The sequence below is a fragment of the Passer montanus genome, unplaced genomic scaffold (genome assembly GCF_014805655.1).
Source record: "Passer montanus isolate IOZ18808 unplaced genomic scaffold, ASM1480565v1 scaffold10, whole genome shotgun sequence".
NCBI lineage: Eukaryota > Metazoa > Chordata > Aves > Passeriformes > Passeridae > Passer > Passer montanus.
Window position 1 is genome coordinate 19,972,291 of NW_024356505.1, and position 18,256 is coordinate 19,990,546.

The 18,256-nt window shown below is 45.4% G+C and overlaps 1 protein-coding gene across 2 annotated transcripts; it reads left to right on the forward strand.

The window, feature by feature from the left end:
- The first annotated feature begins 1,768 nt into the window (after positions 1-1,768).
- LOC120503471 (serum paraoxonase/arylesterase 2) lies at positions 1,769-16,643 on the forward strand. Of its 2 annotated transcripts, none has more exons than XM_039711978.1 (9): positions 1,769-1,950; positions 6,022-6,092; positions 10,697-10,752; positions 11,296-11,461; positions 12,559-12,685; positions 13,503-13,703; positions 14,325-14,406; positions 14,918-15,046; positions 15,973-16,643. In XM_039711978.1, exons 1-9 carry the CDS (start codon positions 1,784-1,786, stop codon positions 16,129-16,131), a joined length of 1,158 nt encoding a protein of 385 aa, XP_039567912.1. In that variant the 5' UTR covers positions 1,769-1,783; the 3' UTR covers positions 16,132-16,643. The 2 variants fall into 2 exon arrangements, with proteins under 2 accessions (XP_039567912.1, XP_039567921.1); XM_039711987.1 differs by lacking the exon at positions 1,769-1,950 and adding an exon at positions 2,236-2,386.
- The last annotated feature ends 1,613 nt before the right edge of the window (positions 16,644-18,256 follow it).

The window sequence follows — 18,256 nt, forward strand, 5'->3', positions numbered from 1 at the left end:
GCAATCTTATGACCAGCTCTGATGTTTTCATTGAGACATTGACATTTTATCAGAGAATTGCACTCATCTTGTCTCAAAATCTATGACCAGCTCTGATGTTTTCATTGAGACATTGACATTTAATCAGATGAATTGCACCCATCTTGTCTCAAAATAGAGTTCTGGACAGTAAGCAGTATGTGCTTTTGCAAATTAAACTGCAGTGTAAATAAATGAATGGAAAACACTATGCTAGGAAAATGGTCTTGGTGTGAAACCTGAGATAAGAAACCAGCAGAATCTGGTTTTTTTGATCATGGGTCAATCTACATGACAGCAGGTCTGTTTGTGACAGACAGATCTTTGCCCAGTTAGAAGGGCTCACTGGAAGAGTTTAATCTTCTAGATTTGAAGAGGTGAGGGGATAAAACCAGACAGATCTTTGCCCAGTTAGAAGGGCTCACTGGAAGAGTTTAAAACTAGATTTGAAGAGGTGAGGGGATAAAAACAGTCTAGATAGAGACAAGCCTGGAGGCAGTACATCAGTGTTTGATGGATGGTGTGCTAGCATGCTCCTTTAGTCTGCTGCCTCAGTGGCAGGGGGTGGAGATGGATGGAGATCCACACAGCAGCAAAGATGCAGGTGTCACTGAGGTGTTAGACATCACACAAGTGTATGAAAATGGTCACGCAAGACTCAGGGCTTCTACCCCCAAGAAGGCTGTGGAAATAACAGCCCAAATGAAGTGCATCTGTGCCAGTGCATGCAGAATGGGCAATAAACAGAATCAGGAATTCATCATGCAGCAGGAAAACCATGATACAGTTGCCAACATGGAAACGAGGTGAGGAGGCGTGCACAACTTGGGTATTGCAATGCAGTGCTGTCAGCCTGACCAGTACCAAGGAAGATCGTGGAGCAAATCATCTTGAGTGACATCCAATGGAACGTGCCGGACAAGCGGGGGATCAGGCCCAGCCAGCATGGGCTTGTGAAAGGCAGAACCTGCTTGACCAACCTGTCTCCTCCTATGACAGGGTGACCTGCCCATGGATGAGGGAAAGGCTGTGGATGTGTCTACCCAGACTTTATAAATCCTTTGATATAATTTCATACAGAATTCTCCTGGAGAAACTGCTTGTGGTTTGGATGGGTGCACTGTCTACTGGGTGAAAAAGCTGTCTGGATGGCTGGACCCAGAGAGTGGTGGTGCATGGAGTTAAATCCAGCTGGTGGCCAGTCTTGAGTGGTGTTCCCTGGGGCTCAGTATTTGTGCTAGTCCTGTTTAATATATTTATCTGGACATGGAGATCTGGCACACCCTCAGTAAGTTTGAGGCACCACCAAGCTGTGTGGGAGTGTTGATCTGCTGAAGGGTAGGAAGGCTCTGCAGCAGGATCCGAACAGGCTGGATCCATGAGTTGAGGCCAATGGTATGAATTTCAACAAGGGCCAAGTGCCAGATCCTACACTTGGGTCACAACAATCCCATGCATTTCTCCCAAAAACCTCATCTATCTGTAATTTCAAAGTAATCAAGTGCCAGAAAAGGGAAAAGGAATATTCCATAATGGAGGGGAAAAGGAATATTCCATAATGGAGGGGAAAAGGAATATTCCATAATGGAGGGGAAAAGGTATTTTAGAGTCCCTCCTCTTCCCTGGCACAGTACTACAGTGTGTACTACACACTATACTAAGTACTACAAAGTGTGGAGCATCTGCTTGGCCTCAAGGGCAAGGGCAAGAAGAGTAGGAAAGCCCTTTTAAGTGATTGCTCAGACATTCAGAAAAGTGCAAAGGAATGTGTGCACGTGAGGACATTCACTGCGCAGGGAAGGGAAAGATAACTGCTGAGGGAGGTCATGAACCTGCCAAGTGTGCTCCTCCGAAAAGCAGAAAGCGCAGGAGGCCAACACTGAAGACGGTCCAAGAGCAGAGTGCTGAATGGAGGAACCCTGGAGCCCTGAGGTGGGTTCTGCAGCCCTTCTCCTGCACAGAGAAGAAAGATATTGGTGGGAGGGTGGCAGTGGAAGCAACATCACTGGGGGGAAGCTCTGGTATGAGTGTACCCATATGAGGGTGCACACCCCAGCAGAGGTGTACCTGAGTACCTGAGCACTCCGCACCACGCAGGCTTGGTCCGGCACGCTCCTGTTTGTACCACGCACACACTTTTCATACCGGAGCTGGAAGCTGCTCCCCCTGCCCTTCCCCCGGGCCGGCCCGAGGCGCAGCCTGGCCCGGTGCCGCGGGCACGGCCGGGCGGGGCGGGGGCACGGGCAGCGCCGGGCCCGGGGGCGGGACGGGACCGCCCGGGACGCGGAGCGGCCATGGGGAAGCTGCTGGCGGTGGCTCTGGTCGGGATAGCGGCAGCCTTGGCGGCGGAGCGGCTGCTGGCTTTCCGGTGGGTGAGCGGGGCCGCGGTGCGGGGCCGGGCGGGCGGGACGGGCCAGGCGCTCCCCTCCGCCCTGCCAGCGCGGGACCCGCAGCTCCCGGCTCCGGTGCGGCTCGGCGAGCACCTGCCCGTGCACCAGCGCGGTGTCAGCCAAGGGGGGGGAAGGGTTCTGCACCATCATCATCATCATTGCCGTCAGTATCATCAAGGGAACCGGGTTTTCTCAGGGAAAATGCAGGCACTGTGGTGCGCTTTTCATCCGATTTCGGCATTAACTAACTTCGGGACCATTTATTGCACCATTTATTGCATCCTTCCCAGGATGATGGGAGCAAGGGGGACAAGCGAAGAAGGTGCCCAGGGACAGGGGGTAGTATACCTCTATTTTTACGGCCTGCAACTAACAGGAATGTGCCAAAAGCACTGTCTGTGAATTTACCTTGTCTCCTGCCAAGTGGCCAAACAGTAACCCCAAACAGTTTGCCAGAAGCTTGGGTTATGTTCTTCCAAAGCTGACCTCTGGATAACAGTAGCCCCTATGTACATGAGGTTTCCTCTGGTGGAGCCCAGATTTGGTGATCCAAAGTTGTGACCTCACTTGTTGTGAGCTGAAATACCCAGCCATGTCCTGCTCCATATCACACACCTCATGCCATGAGGTGTGAATGTGAACACTGGTGTTACAGCAGCTTCTGTCCTGAAAGCTCCTGAATGTGTAACTGGTCCTTTCAGGTCACAGAAATGATGCTGAATTACTGTACTGGAAAGTGACTAAGTCAGTATGATTTTGCTTATGTTTACAAGAACCCCAAATCCCTGATTTCAGCAATGACATCCTGCTAATTGCACTTTTGCTAGATAGTAATTGCATCTAATTACAGAAGGAGAGCTTTACTGCCTGGACCCTGGTACCTGGCATGGATGGTGGCTGCATTAAATCCACCACAAATGTTACTGGTGATAGCCACGGTGGTAATAGGGCCCTCCTGTCCTGGAGTTGCATAAACTGGGATAGCAGAACTGGAAGATACTCCCAGGCTTTAGTGGGGTGAGCCATTTCAAAGTGCAGTGAAGAGCAGAGGACTCCACCTCTCCTCCAAATGGAATGAACAAATGAAATGTTAGGAATCTGGTAAAGGAGAATCTCTATGAAGAAATAGGATCCCCCTGTCTCTGTAGCTCTCTGTGGGTTTTTCCTGTGTGCTGTGTTTTCTGCGAACTGCAATGTACCAGCAGTCTTAAGACAGTTGCCAAGTTTGGAAACACAGAACTTCAGATCACAAAGTACTCTAAAAGTAATTTAACACAGTCTTGAGAGGAGAAACTGTGGGTGGTGTTAGCTCTTGCCAAGGGTCTTTTTTATTCATCCCCTACCCAGAGGGCAAGAATCTAGCAAAGACTTTCTGTAGTTCCTTCTGAATTTGTTAAAAAACCCCAGAATCAAATCCCAAGCGATTCATGATTGGTTAGTCTAGAGATGAGGAAAACTAAAAGAGAGAAAGATCTTTGAATATGCAACAGGTTCCTTCTGAAGGGAAGGCCTGTGGTCTGTGTCTCATGAAGTAGGGAAGCAGGTGGAGGACTCAAACTGGAGAGAGAAACTGAGGGAAAAGGTGCCATGCACTGGACTTGCACCAAGTACCAAAAACTAGAGAAAGATCTTTGAATATGCAACAGGTTCCTTCTGAAGGGAAGGCCTGTGGTCTGTGTCTCATGAAGTAGGGAAGCAGGTGGAGGACTCAAACTGGGGAGAGAAATGCAACATATTTTCTTGTGTCACTGCAGACCAGCATGGTCAGACCTCCTGGTTGTTGTGAGGTGGTGCTCATGCAGATTTGCAAAGGTGCCATGCACTGGACTTCCACCAAGTACCAAAAACCGCTGCTTTCTTTGAAGTTGCATCCCGCACATATTGCAGGCCTTCCACATTCCAGGTCTCGTTAGTATGGCCAGTTTGTTATCTAGGCCATCTGGCTGCGTGGCTGAGGCTGTCTGAGCTAGATAAACTGACACATTTTGGAAAAGCCTCTATATATGCTGCAGGCTTGTGACTGGTGTCCTTTTGAATTACTCTCATTCCAGCCCATGAAGTGTTTCCCTGGGAATGCTGTCGGGATATCATCATCCTTTGCTGGCTGCTGGCTGAGTTCCCGCTGTGCTTTTGGCTCGGGGTGGCTTGCAGCCTGCCTGGGAAAAGCTGGTGAAAATAGGGAAGGGAAAAATCCTAAAAAGGCAGCAGTGCAACTTTAGGCAGGATCCCCCTGAGCCATCCTCAAAGGCTTGAGGATTTGGCTGTGCTGGGATGCTGGTGGGTAAGGGGCAGCAGGGAGATGGATATCCCTCCCGTGCTGTTTGTGGGCTGGGAGCCAGCATGATCTCTGTCAGTTCTCCTGTGCTGGGAGAGAGGGCTTGGGAGGGTTTAATTTGGCTCCTTTCCCTTGCAGTTGTCTGCGCTTTTTACTGTTTTTCTTCTTTTCTTTTGGCCTTATGTTAACAACCTGTGTCAGTCATGCAGCATTGAAGCAATTTACAATTCATATTTAAGTGATTAAAAAAATGCAGGACTGACATACCATGTAGTGCTTGACTGTATCACATATTTTTCATATCACTGAGTGATACTGCTGTTTACTTTATGTTTATGCCTAAAACCATAACATAAACATGGCAAGGTTTTGCTGTGGGGTCTTTGCATTCAGAATTTCCTGTGATTGCAGCAATAGCCTCAACATATGATAGTTATGCAAAAGTGTTACTACATTAGGTTAAATGCTTCTTTCTGGTCAGGAAAAAAAAAAAGAAAAAAAAAAAGAAAAAAAAATGTTCCAGCACACTAGAATACATAGAAATGCAACATATTTTCTTGTGTCACTGCAGACCAGCATGGTCAGACCTCCTGGTTGTTGTGAGGTGGTGCTCATGCAGATTTGCAAACAACCTGGAACGGAGGAAGTGGAGAAATATGAACTTGTGTGTGCCTGTCTGTATCTGCTTGTCCAGTGAAGTATGACCCAAAGGTGGAATTTCATGCACATTCATGAATGAAATAAGTACTGATGAAGGGTAGTGCTTGGGGTGGTTACCAGGAGTGAAGAGGAGGGGACAGGGCAATTGCTGAAAACCATACTACCAAGTCTTGCTTGTGGTAAGGAAAGGAGTGCTCCTACCTTGCAACAGTGCTATTCCTACCTTTGAATGTAGACAAAAAATGAAGAAAGTGCAACTGCTGGTGGTCTGGTCACCAAAAATAGGCAGTGGGTTGCAGTAGAAGATTGCTCTCTCCTCATGTGAAATGCTGGTCCTAACTGCAGGGTGCTTCTATATTTAGGCGTCTGAAACCTGAATAAAGTGTGGTTGTGTTATCATCTGAGCTGCACTGGGTCGTGAAAGCTTGTTGCTGAAGCTTATGAACAAAATGAAGTTTCTGAAGTTACTCAGAGTGGAAGAATCACTTAATCCTTGGTCATGTGTAACCATTGCAGTGATTTGGAGCAGTTGCTGTTGTTGGTTCTGGAGTTTGCTTATTCAGTATTTTACGGCTGATTTGTTGCTGCAATGTGGCAGACAATAAAACTGAAAACTAGGAAAGTTACCTGTTTTCAAACTGGCTATGTGCTGTTTAACCCTGCTCTTTCCTCTTGCAGGAACAGATTCAATGCTTCACGGGAAGTAGCCCCAGTGAGCCTCCCGAACTGCCGGCTCATTAAAGGGATCGGTACGTGCTTAAAATAACTGAGTGCCTTGCTTTTGTCCAGCCTTCTTTTGTAATGGCTTCTTAAAGCCAGCTTCCAAGCCTGATCCCAAAAACAAAGTGCTAATTTGACTTTGATTTGCTACTTGGACTTGGAGATAGGGAGAAACTGCAGGAAAAAATAGTCCTGAAATACTAGCTGGGTATAAATCAGTGTTTAGTTTCTTTTCTTTTTCTTAAAATGGAGTACCTTGAAAACACTTCTCCTTTCCTAAGGCACTTGGGAAATGATTTGGCTTTTAGATCAGGGTGTGCTGGCTCTTCAGGCAGGTTCCTACAGGAGGCTGTCAGCTGGTTACACCTTGGAGATGGGCAGTGCTGCAAGGGTGGAAGCCTTAGCAGAAGGCCTTAGGCACATGGCAGAGGAGCGGCTGGTAAATGCCAGCCGGGCTGCCTCTCCCTGGCACCACATTTTGGGCATGTTTAGGATCTGGCTGGTGCCGCGGGGCCGGTGGCGGGCGGGAGCTCGGCGCGGTTGTGCAACGCAGCTGTGCGGTTCCAAAGAGCGAGGGGTCATGTTTGTCATCTTACTCTGGTTTGCAGAGAGGTTTAACAGAGTGGCTGAAATGTTGACTTTGTACTTTGGGCCATGTGTTTAGCACACAGAAATATTTATGTCTTGGTGGTTTTTTTTTCTCTCCACTTAGGATAACCAGTTTATAAATTGATAGCTTTGAAATGAATTGCTTTTTTGTGTCTCCCTCCCAAAAAACCTCAATCAGGCTTGATGGCTAAGGATTTTCTCCTCCTTAGTATTTTTGGAAATGGCTTAAATGATGTTGAAATTTGTCTGGATTTTTGATGTGTAAAAAGTCATTGGATGAGCTTTTACAGCTTTGCCTTTGAGCTTGCTGAGTCAGTAAGTTGATTTCATAGATCTTGTTTCTTCCTTGTGTCAGGATTCAAACATCTTTATAAAGTCAAATTGCTGCTGTGAATGTATATATGCAGAGTTCCTGTGCTTGAAAATATGTACAGAAAAAGATGGTATTAAAAACATTTTCCAAGTCTTCTAGATTAAGCTGTAATTTACTCATACAAGACTATGAATGATGCTTGTTTGGCGGTGATTAATATAAAATAATTTCTGAGTAATTTTTTAGGCATACCGCTATTGCAATCTTTATAAGACTTTTTTGCAACATGATTGTTCTGTTGAGGAAAGAAGGAAACCTGGAAAAGACAAATAGAGTTGTGTTTCGTTTCTGAACAGTATCTTGGTTTTTGTGCCTGACATTTACATGCAGATTAGGTTATTTCTGAGAGCTTGTCTCTGCTTAGAGGCAGTGGATCCATTTACTGAGTTCTATCTCTGCTTCTTGCTGGCTCCTCCAATGCTGTCCCTTCACACAGAGAACTGCCCCTTCCTTGTTTTTGCTCCTCAGTTTGCTGCTCATCAGAAAAATTAAAATGCCAAAAAATTAGTTTAGCAGGTCCAGTGCGGCAGAAAGAGAAGTAACAAAGGATTGTGCAAATTTAAAAGTTGGCATGTTCACTCAAACATCTTCTAAAACTCATTTTCTGTGACCAGGAGGCTTATATTAGTGACCAAGGATCCCTAAAGCTTAAATGCTGCCTAGGTAGTACTGTTCAGACAGAAGGTTCTGCTGTACTGGGATCTGTAAAGTTGCTTGTATGGGTGACTTTGTCTTAGGATGTCTTTGTACATGGATGTCTTGGCCTCCTGGGCCTTTTTCCTTTAAAATGCTAGGTTAAAGCTGAATAAACAATCTGTCTTTATTTTAATGTTTAAATCAGTCCTTCTGAACTCTTGAATGTGACATAGGTCCCAGAGCTGGATCGGCTGGATCTGAGCAAAATAATCTTAATCTATCCATTCTGTACACAGAAGAACAGACCTCTGGTAGAGTCTATGAAATATAAGTGATGGATCTATAGTAAGTGACACAGACTAAATGGAAGACTTCTCTAGTGGACCTTTTTCTTTCTGCACAGTTGCATCTTTTCTGTATCTTTCTGAAGACTTTAATCTATTCTGCTTTGCAAATATTGTGCAATATAAGCACAGATACAAACACTGAACAAACAAAAATTGCTCATTCTCAAATATGTAGGAAAGGCTGTATTTGTAGACTTTGTAGCTTTTGAGTTTTACTGATTTCTTGTCATGTTACTGGTTTATAATAAACTAACCATATCTCCTGTACTGATTCCTAAAGTTCAAGAAGCTACTACAGAAGTTGCTAGAAATGCTTGCATCTTGGAACAATTAGTGGGTTATGGGCAAAACAGTGTCACACTTTTGGACATGAAATCCAGATGGGTTTTTTTGTCAGATACACCTGCAGAATACATCATACTAAGATAAAATAAAGAACAACAAAAAGCCAACATTTCTAGAGTAGGCAGCTGTTTTTTACATTATCTTTTAATTTCTCCTGAATGTCACCTCTCTTCAGATAATCCCACGGACAAGCTGGGCTCAGTGATACAATTAAACAACATAGTGCATACAGGGGGTACCTAAGGAGTCTCTCCTGGCCCATAGGGCGCCTGCAGCAGCAGCACAAAGCCCAAAACAGGGCAGGAGAGCCCCTTTGCTGCCCTGCGGCGGTGCTGGGTCAGCAGGGCTGTGCTGAGTCAGCGTTCCGCTGCTCTCCTGACGCCGCTGGCTTCCACACATTCCAGGACCTGGCCATGGAGCGCCTGAAATGTGCTTTGCTGGGCAGTTTCCCTTGAAGCAGTTGGGTGCAGGGCTCTCAGTGTGCTCCTTCCACCAGAAACTGGTAGGTTTTAATTATCTGTTCCCAATTAGCCTGCTCATCTTTCTGCTTGGCAGCCTCACCGATTCAGTAGCGATAAATGATTCTATCTCTGTTTATTCACTCACCAGTGTGTGCTGCCAGTAAAAGCTGTCTGTCCAGCTCATGTCACCATGGCAATTGAGCCTCTCAGCATTTATTTATGCTATTAGCCTTGCAGCAATCCTGGGAAGTGGAGAATTACCACTAACCCTATTTTATAAATTAACCCAGGCTTGGAGAGACTGGGGCAATGGAAAGGAGTTTGTGGCTCAAACCAGAGTGTAAGCTGAGCTGAGAAAAAAAAGAAAAAAAGAAAAAAAAGAGCCCAAATTCAAAACTTAAATTGGTAAATACAGGCTCTAAGTGTTTCTGGACACATCAGTGCAGATGTTCTCTCCTGCCTGAGTTAGTCAAAATTCAGAACCAAAATCCCAGGTGGGATAGCAGCTGACTCCTCCCAAAATGCATCTTCAGACATTTTGTTCTTCAGAAGGCAGGGACAGAAGGCAGCTCTGCAGACAGCTCATTGCCATCATGGGATGGAGCAGGAGCTTGCTGAGGCTGAGGAGGAGCTGGCCCTGGCCAGAAGAGAGAAGTTGTGCCACTGCATCTTCCCAGAGCTGAGCTAGGGAGGAACTTTCTGGATGGGTGAATTTGGGGTTCTGGTTCCTCTCCACAGAGGCTGTCAGTGATCCCAGGATCAATTACAGCCCAGAAAAACCAGTGGTTGGATAAATAGGAGTTGCTTAAAAGCAAACAGTAAGCCCAGCTCAAATTTGCAGGTGCTTCCTTGGGAAGAGGTGTTGATGTGCAATGGGTTGTGTGACCCACGCAGGCTCACATGTGTGGTTATGCCAAAGCAGGAGGGGGTGTGGAGACATGGGACAAGCTGGGTGGAAAAACCTTGTGTTGATGGCTCTGATAAAGAAAACCTGTAGAAGAATTTTCTTTAATCAGATGCTCCTTCCCTCATCATCTGGAAAGTGACTTGTGAGGAATGCTGTGTTTGCTGGTGATTTGGAGAAAAGAGGGGAGATTTCTCAGGGGAGGGGTGGAAATGTGGGATGTCAAATGGCCTTCAGCATTGGACTAAAAGCTCTTTGGGGCGTGCTTTATGAAAGCCTAAAATTACTCAAGTGTTTTTACTAAAGGGTTTTTATTTTATCTTCCTTTCTTAGCAGGATAAAATATTACAGGAGCTACAGGAACTGGCAATATTGGAAGTGATTACCTGTAGTTGAAAGTGAGGTGTAACTATGAAATCTCTTAGCTGTTATAGATATAGTAGGTTCTCTGTCACTTGAGAGCTTTAACTAAATATTTGGCAACCCATTTTTGTGAAGTGTCCAAGTTCAATCAGGAGAATTAGTGAGCACAGTTCCCACAGCTGCCTTATGCAAGCCTGAGGCCTGAGGCACAGGTATGGTCCTGCCCTGGAAATCTCCATACCCAAACTAATTGCTCACTGCAGAACACATCCTCAGGAGCTGGTGATTCATCCCACACCTGGTAATTCATCTCACAACATCTGGGGGCACAAGGGTCTGGGTAGGAGACTGCCTGGCCACTGCAGGGGCACCCCTTGGCCCCCAAAAGAGGTGAACCCCAGTACTATTTCCTAACCTGATGTGATGTCTTCTGCTACCACTTTTAATGGCCAAACTTTTCCACCAAACTTCATCGTGTCTGGGGTCATACCAGAAAGGGTCATTCATGAGAGCTGGAATTGTACTTAAAAAGGGATTTTTTCAATTGGAAATGCTTAATGTCACCTGAAAACCCCTGTTTATCTCTGTTTTGCAGAAACTGGTTCAGAAGACATCGATATCCTTCCCAATGGACTGGCTTTCATCAGCTCTGTAAGTTCCCATGCCACCTCCCCATGCTGGGGTTTGCCTGTTTCCTTATCTGCAGAAGCCACAGGTGAAAAGAGCAGGAGGGGCTCTTTTCTACAAGGTTGGCTGGCTCCCAAAGAACAGCCCAGTCTTAGGCTGGCTTAGCTGTCATTCCCCTCAGCAAGCATGTTTCTTGTCACAGAAGTGGTGTCGGAGGCTCTGACACAGGTATCCTACCACACTGACTTACCTGGCCACGTAACCTGGGCTTTCTGTCATGCTGCTTCATTGAAATGTTGAAATGTAATCCTCTGCCATGTTAAGAAGCTGTGTTAATTCCCTAACTTTAAGAAAAAACCAAATTTTATGTATCGATTTTGCTGTTCCTGATTTTTTTTAGCCTTTAGGAGATACATTTTCAAGCTCTTCTTTGCAATTAGGATGGCTGGCCATAGGATTTCCTCATGTGTGCTTGCAAGCCTGATCAAGGCTCTGGCTTTTTCAGCCTTGTGATGCTCTTGTTTACCTTTTACCCAGGAGTTATTTTCTCATGTTTGGATTTTACAGGGCTTGAAATACCCAGGATTAAAGAGCTTTGCTCCAGATAAGCCAGGTGAAATATTTTTAATGGATTTGAATGAAGACAGTCCCAGAGCAGTGGAACTGAGAATCAGCCGAGGGTTTGATCTGGCATCGTTTAACCCTCATGGAATCAGCACCTATATAGACAGAGGTAAAGAGCTTGAGATGGTGGCAAATATCAGCCTAGAGAGCACAATCAGGCATCCCTCTGCAGCCTTGCCCTGCACCCCCAATGGCGGTCCTTGCTGGGAGACAAAAAGGTTTGGGGTATTTTACCTTAGTTTTGCCCTTTTCTAAATGTCAGTTGCTAAAGGAAACACACTTGCACATAATTTCAGTCGGTCTGAAACTGAAGGATGCCCTGGATATTAAAAGGAAAGAAAACATGGTAAAAGTTAGGGTTGAAAACCACAGAAAATTGATTTTACATTTACATCTGTCTCATGCTGGGTTCAAGTGTTTTGAGGAGATATATCCTTCACTGACTAGTAGTGCCCAGAATGGAAACTTTTGTGGCAAAACAGTAAATTATCAATTCTCTGTAAATTACCAAAACCTCTGTTACTCTTTGTCCAAGCTAGGTTCTCTTCTCCCAGATATGTTCTCCTATGCCAGACTCTGACTACCAATAAAGTGTCTTTTTCCCTGTCCTTTCATTGGGAATTTTAGCAGGGCAAGTAGAATTTTGCAAATATAAAGAAAACAATTGCTGCAGCTTGACCTGCATCCCCGTACAGTCACCCTTTAAGGGAGGTGCTGGAAAAACCAGTGGTGGCTAATGCAGGGTCCTGCCAGAAGGGCTGGGCAGATGGGCTGCAGCCTTGCATAGAATGCAGGAGAAGGATGCTCCTTCCACTCTCCCAGGGGAGGCAAACCCAAGAGCCCAAACTGCCTTGGCCACAAACCCTTCTTCCAGCTCACTGGGGCTGATTCACAGATTGCAAAATCCAGTGGCTTGGGTATAACGATGAGGTGGTGGTTTCCTCTTTCCTTGGAAGAAATAGCAAGAATCTAGTTAACACAGCAGCTCCCTGTAGAGCCAGCCTGGGACAAAAGCCGCTGGAGATCTGGGTGTGTTTGCAGAGGCATCTTGCAGAATGTGGGTACTCGTCCCTCTGCCTCTGCAGAGCCACGAGACAAATGCCCCAAACTCAGCATGTGCTCTGTGCTGGGGGCTGCCTCTGGGCTGGGGTGCTCAGCCACACAGAGTGCTGCAGAGAATTCAGCTGTTTCCATTTCTTTTTCAAGACAACACCGTGTACCTCTTCGTTGTGAACCATCCCCACCAGAAGAGCACAGTAGAATTGTTTAAATTTGTAGAAGATGACAATTCTCTTGTACACCTGAAAACCATTCGACATGACCTTCTGACAAGGTATTGGACTCAAATACAGTTTTCCTCCAGATCAGGCTGCCTTGGTGAAATCCAATGTAGGATGATTTTTGGGTTTAGGCTATTATTAATAGGAGATATTTCCTCTTTAACCAGCATCCCTGTTTCTTTTACTGATTACTTCTTATCTGTGTAATCAAAAGCAGTGTTGCCCCAATCTCTCCTCTAAATTAGATTTTTAATAGTTGTATCACTAAATTAGTCTTAAGCCTTGCTGTGATTGATGCCAGTGAATTAGCTTGGCATCCATTTCTCCTTTGTTCATGCAACCCACACTCAGGTCATTGCAGATATGAGTCCCCAGATATTTTATCATCTGGATTTCCTACACTGTAAAAATAAACATACATTTAGCTTTTTCTGCTTTTCTTATTTTTAATACAATTTTTTTTTTGGTGTGTCCTACTGCAATATGATTGTAAAATAAACAGCCAGATTGATTAAGTTGTCACAACACCTACTTGTTCTCTGATTTCTACTTGAATGTAATGAAAAAGAAAATAATACTAATAATAAAAAAAAAAATTTCCATGTACTTACAGACATGTAGCCAGATTTTTAGCCGATTCCCTATGGCCCTATTCAGGTCTCAGCATTGCACGTCCTGGCTCATAGAAAATAGAAGTAAAAAGGAGCTAAATAATTTGGTGACTCCTTGAAGTACATCTATAATTGCAGCCTCTTTATGGGTATTGATGACCATGTCCTGATTGTATTGTGGGCAGTCCTTAAATGCTCCTTCATACCTCTCATTTAATTTTTTTTTTTAAATTTCTATATCTCTTTATTTCTTTTCTAGTGTGAATGATATAGTAGCCATGGGACCAGACAGCTTCTATGCTACCAATGACCACTACTTCTCTGACTTCCTCTTGATGTTCTTAGAAATGTTCTTGGGTTTAACCTGGTCAAATGTTGTTTACTACAGTCCAAAAGAAGTTAAAGAAGTAGCATCTGGGTTTTATTCAGCCAATGGAATTAACATTTCACCTGATAGAAAGTAAGTTTCTTCTTACATTAGATTTTATTTGATCACACAGAAGTATCTGGAGATCTGGAGACCTGGTCCCTCTGTGGTCAAGTGTCTGAACTGGTTCATGTAAGGCAAGGTGCTGCCTGGGCAGCACAAGTGATGCAGAGTGTTTGTAGCACAGAAGTTTTGTCTCTCTCTGTTTAGCAGCAGTGTTTGCTGCATTGTGTGGTACTTTATAGGCAATAAGGTCAACAGTTGCTGCATTTTAACCAGCTGATACAGAAGTTTGTGTGTCTTGCTTGCAAGGATTAATGGGGCAGGGTTTCTGTAAGCCAGGGGTGCTCTACAGTCCTACACCTGTATGACTGAATCAACCACTCCTGTGGTGTGGACAGGTGATTTAAAAAAAATAAATCATAATTGTGATTTTTCTGGTTCCAAGGTTTATTTCAGTGTCATAATGGAAAAACTGACACAATGTGAAGCTACACTGGCACCTCAGTGTATCTGAGGTGCTCAGCAGGTTGGCTTCAGTGCCCTCTGGCTGGCTTGCAGTCTGTTTGTGTGTGGGCTTCCAGAGGAGGAACTATCTAGTCTTGGTGTCTGCTTACTCATATATATTAAGAAGTTCTTTTCTTTCTTTTGAAGGTACATCTATATTGCAGATATACTGGATCACAGTGTATATGTCATGGAAAAGCATGCTAACTGGAGTTTAACCCATGTGAAGGTAAGGTGCTGCTGTTCTATAAAAAAGAGGCAGATATGGATTTTGGACAGAATAGTTTCAATGAATGCTTGAGATTTCAGCATGAACATCTGTAAAGTTCTGATCTGGGTGCCTCCTACTGTGGGTTTGCAGAGGTGTCTGCACACCCTGTTACAGAGCCTCAGATCTTCCACCCTCCCACCAACAGCCAGGGAGGAATCCTTGGGTATGCTGTTGAGCTGTAGTGGAAGTCTGCCTCAGGCAGTGGGGAACAGAGCGCTGAAAGCATCCACAGAGGTGTAGGTGTGAATGAGCTGATGGGGGAAGCTCAGAACAGCAAACAGGTTTCTCATAGCACAGGGGATGATGCATACCAGGGGAAAAGACAAACAGAAGTTGGGGGAAAAGTATTTCTTTAAAAAAAAAAACAGTCTAAGTTGTGTCATATGAGACAAGTCTGTTGGTTATGTTGTGATTTGCTCCCAGGATTTCTGATAGATTTAATTTTTTGGTTTTTTTCTGTGTTGGCTAGATGCTGCAGCTGGACACTCTGGTTGATAACTTGTCTATTGACCCTCACACTGGAGACATCTGGGCAGGATGTCATCCCAATGGGATGAAGCTGTTCTACTATGATCCTGAAAATCTTCCTGCATCTGAGGTGCCTTTTGGGAGACATCACTGGTCTCTTGACTATGTCTGTGCCAGAAAGTTGTTTTGTTCAAATTATGCTGGTATAACTTAACTGCATTTCATAGAAAGTGCCTGGCACAAAGTGCTTTTGTTAAAGCAAAGACCAAGCTGGCTTCTGGTCTCAAGTGAGAGCCTGAACAGCATATACTCACTAACAAACACCTATTCAGACCCTTGGGCAACAACTAAATAATTTCCAACCAGTAGCTTAGTCACTCTGGACTCCTCAGGCTGCTTTCTGTGCAGCTGTGGACATGCACACAAATTCTGTTGAACTGCATTAATTACTGAGCCAGCACCTCTTTGCCAAACTAAAAATAATTGAAGGAGTCCAAAGCGTGACCAGAAATGTTTCCACAGGAATGATTAATTTGTGCAAGTGTGGTTCATCTGTAGGTAACACTGTAATTCTTCTTTCTATGAAATCAGTGAGGTACTGGCATTGGGCAATAGCAGCTACGAGTGCAGCTGGCTGCTGTCCATTGGATTTCAGCCTTGTCTGAAGGTCCCTGTAAGACACTTCTCAAAATTACCATGTTCAATAGCAATACATTTCTGATACTAAGCAGTTGTTTGCTCTGTCTAGGAAAAATATGAAAACAAGAAGATATTAACTAACTCTTAGTCCGGAAAAAAATGTGCACATTCCTGGTGGTGGGGATGGCTGCTTGACTTCCTTACAGTGTTGCACAACAACTTTAAAAAAAACCATAAAAATCAGTGTTCATGGACCGTGCTTCACGAAAGGCCCTCTCACAGGAATCACGTGGTTGTAATTATCAGCAGCTGGTCATCCTAACTAATTTGTTTAAGTTACCATGCTGAGGTTCCCCCTCTCCCTGGAGCATTTTCACCCATGCCCATTTCAACAGCCGTATCCTCCCGCTCTGGCAGGTCCTGCGCATCCAGAACATCCTCTCGGAGGAGCCTGTGGTGACACGTGTCTACTCTGACAATGGCTCTGTGCTGCAGGGAAGCTCAGTGGCATCCGTCTACGAGGGAAAACTGCTCATTGGCACAGTCTTCCACAGAGCTCTCTACTGTGATCTATAGCTCGTCACGGGCAAGACCTGCTGCTGTGGAAAGGATTTAATTCCTTGGGAACTCACTTAGTTTCTGCTAGATCTGCTAACAAGACTGTTCCAATAAAGGTTAACTACAGTAATGGAAATGTATTTTAGCCTTCCTCTCCAAAGTGAGACTTCTACACAATAGTAAAGGACATGGAATTGAAGGTGAGAAATTAGTTTATCTGTGTAATGGGGAGGATCCCATGTTGTTAACACAGGGTAACCTTGAAGTTCAGTTTCAAATTGTAAATGACTAAACTGTCAGACACTGAACTATGTGCTGGCTGGATGTTTGTTGTTTGGTTGTTTTTTTCCCCCATGAGAAAACTGATTTTGTAAATGAGAATTGCTGACTACAAGTGTGGTGTGCATTCTTGTCACTGACCCTTGGGCCTTTCCAGGGACTGTGCTAGGCATTTTTCTTCAAAACCTTCCTGTTAGCTTTCCCTAATCCTTCCAAAATAAGCAGAAGGAGAATAAATGTCATTTCAGTCTCATTCATTTTCCCTTCTCCCTTAAAGCCATTTCCCAATGTTACTACATTTTCATAAACTTGTTTTAATACGATGAGAAAAGAGTAAGCCATCAGTTTGGAGAGGTTTCTGACTGGCTCTTTGAAAGGGAGTTTAGAAAAGCTTTTTTTCTCTTAAGAGTGGGAAGCATCTCCTGCACACCTTCAGCAGGTAGTGCATTGGGAGTTCCTATTGTCTGTCACTACACAGGGAGCATTTCTGGGCACTGTGCAGTGGCTCCCCCAAGCCATGGTCACACAGTTCGGTTTTTAACTTCTAACTTTTAACTTCAGCTGGTGTGGAGCTGATTCCTGCAGCACTGCCATGCACCAGGCAGCCCCTCATGTTTACCTGGCATCAGTTATTGACATTCTGCACTTCCAAAAGCTCCCCAGGTTTCCTTCAGCTAGTGTTTTTGGAATGATGTTAGCAGTCATTTGCAATGAAGTGAACTCAGTGTCCTTTGAAGCTGGAGCTCATGGAGTGAGCTCTTCTTGCATTGGTGTAGGTGCCTTTACCCTCAGAGCAGCTCCTGCTGCACTTTCTGAGTTCTCACCTGTGATCAGCTCTCCAGTTTTGTGAGAGTTGCTGACATTCAGCTGAAGGCTCTGCGTTACATGTGGGATCTCTCCTGCTGGGGTTGCCACTGTTCTGCCTGCACCTGCCTGTAATGGCCCTTTTCAGCATCTTGGCAGCCCCTCCAAATGCTGCCACCAGACAGACATCCCTGCTGCCACCAGCCCCTCTGCATCCTTCAGCTGATGCAGTAACTTTTCCTCACTGCAGTTCTTCTACCACCGTGGAGAAAAAAGACAGGCTGCTCCTGAAGTGCAAGCATGGGAGGAGAAAGAGCCCGTCCCTGGTGCTGATTACTAAGCTGGCTTTGCTGTTCCCTCCTGCCTCCAGCACCAGCCACAGCCCCCTAGTCTGAACAGTATATGAGAAGTCCAGAAAACACAAGAGTGCTTCTGCCTTCAAGAGAGACCAAATAACCTGCTCTGTAGTGGCCCAAACACTGAGATAGGATGTGGAATGTGTGCACACCCTCCTCTGTCTGTGTTCTGCTGTTCTGGCTGAGAAGAGGCAGTAGTCCAGCCCGAGGTTTGGGTGAGCAGGGGTCTTGAACAGTAAATGTGTGTACTGACACCTCTTGGCTCCAGCACCTTTCCTTTCTAATGAGCCTAATGGCTTTCACCCACTGGTAGGAAAAGAGTAACTGCTCCTTTCCTGAGCAAAAGGGACAGCTCTAATCAGTAGGAGGTCAGTGCCAGGGCTTGTGCCTGGGGCTGTGTTGCTGTAGGAAGGACAGTGTCACCCCACTTCCACTGCACAGCTGAGTGGGCTGTGGGTCTTGCTGCATCCCCTCCTGCCCCCACAAAGCCTCTGCTCCACCCCAAGCCCTCGCATTGCCACCGCCTTGCTGGCACAGACACCATGGTGTAAGGCACGTCCCTGGGCACAAGAGTTGAGTGAGGCTGAAGAACAGCCAGTGGCGTGCTGGCCCTTCCAAACACCAGCAGCTTCCCTCTGCTGCCACGGCCAGCACTCATTCACACCCACGTACCAACATGGCCCCTGCTATTGGTGATGTTGTGT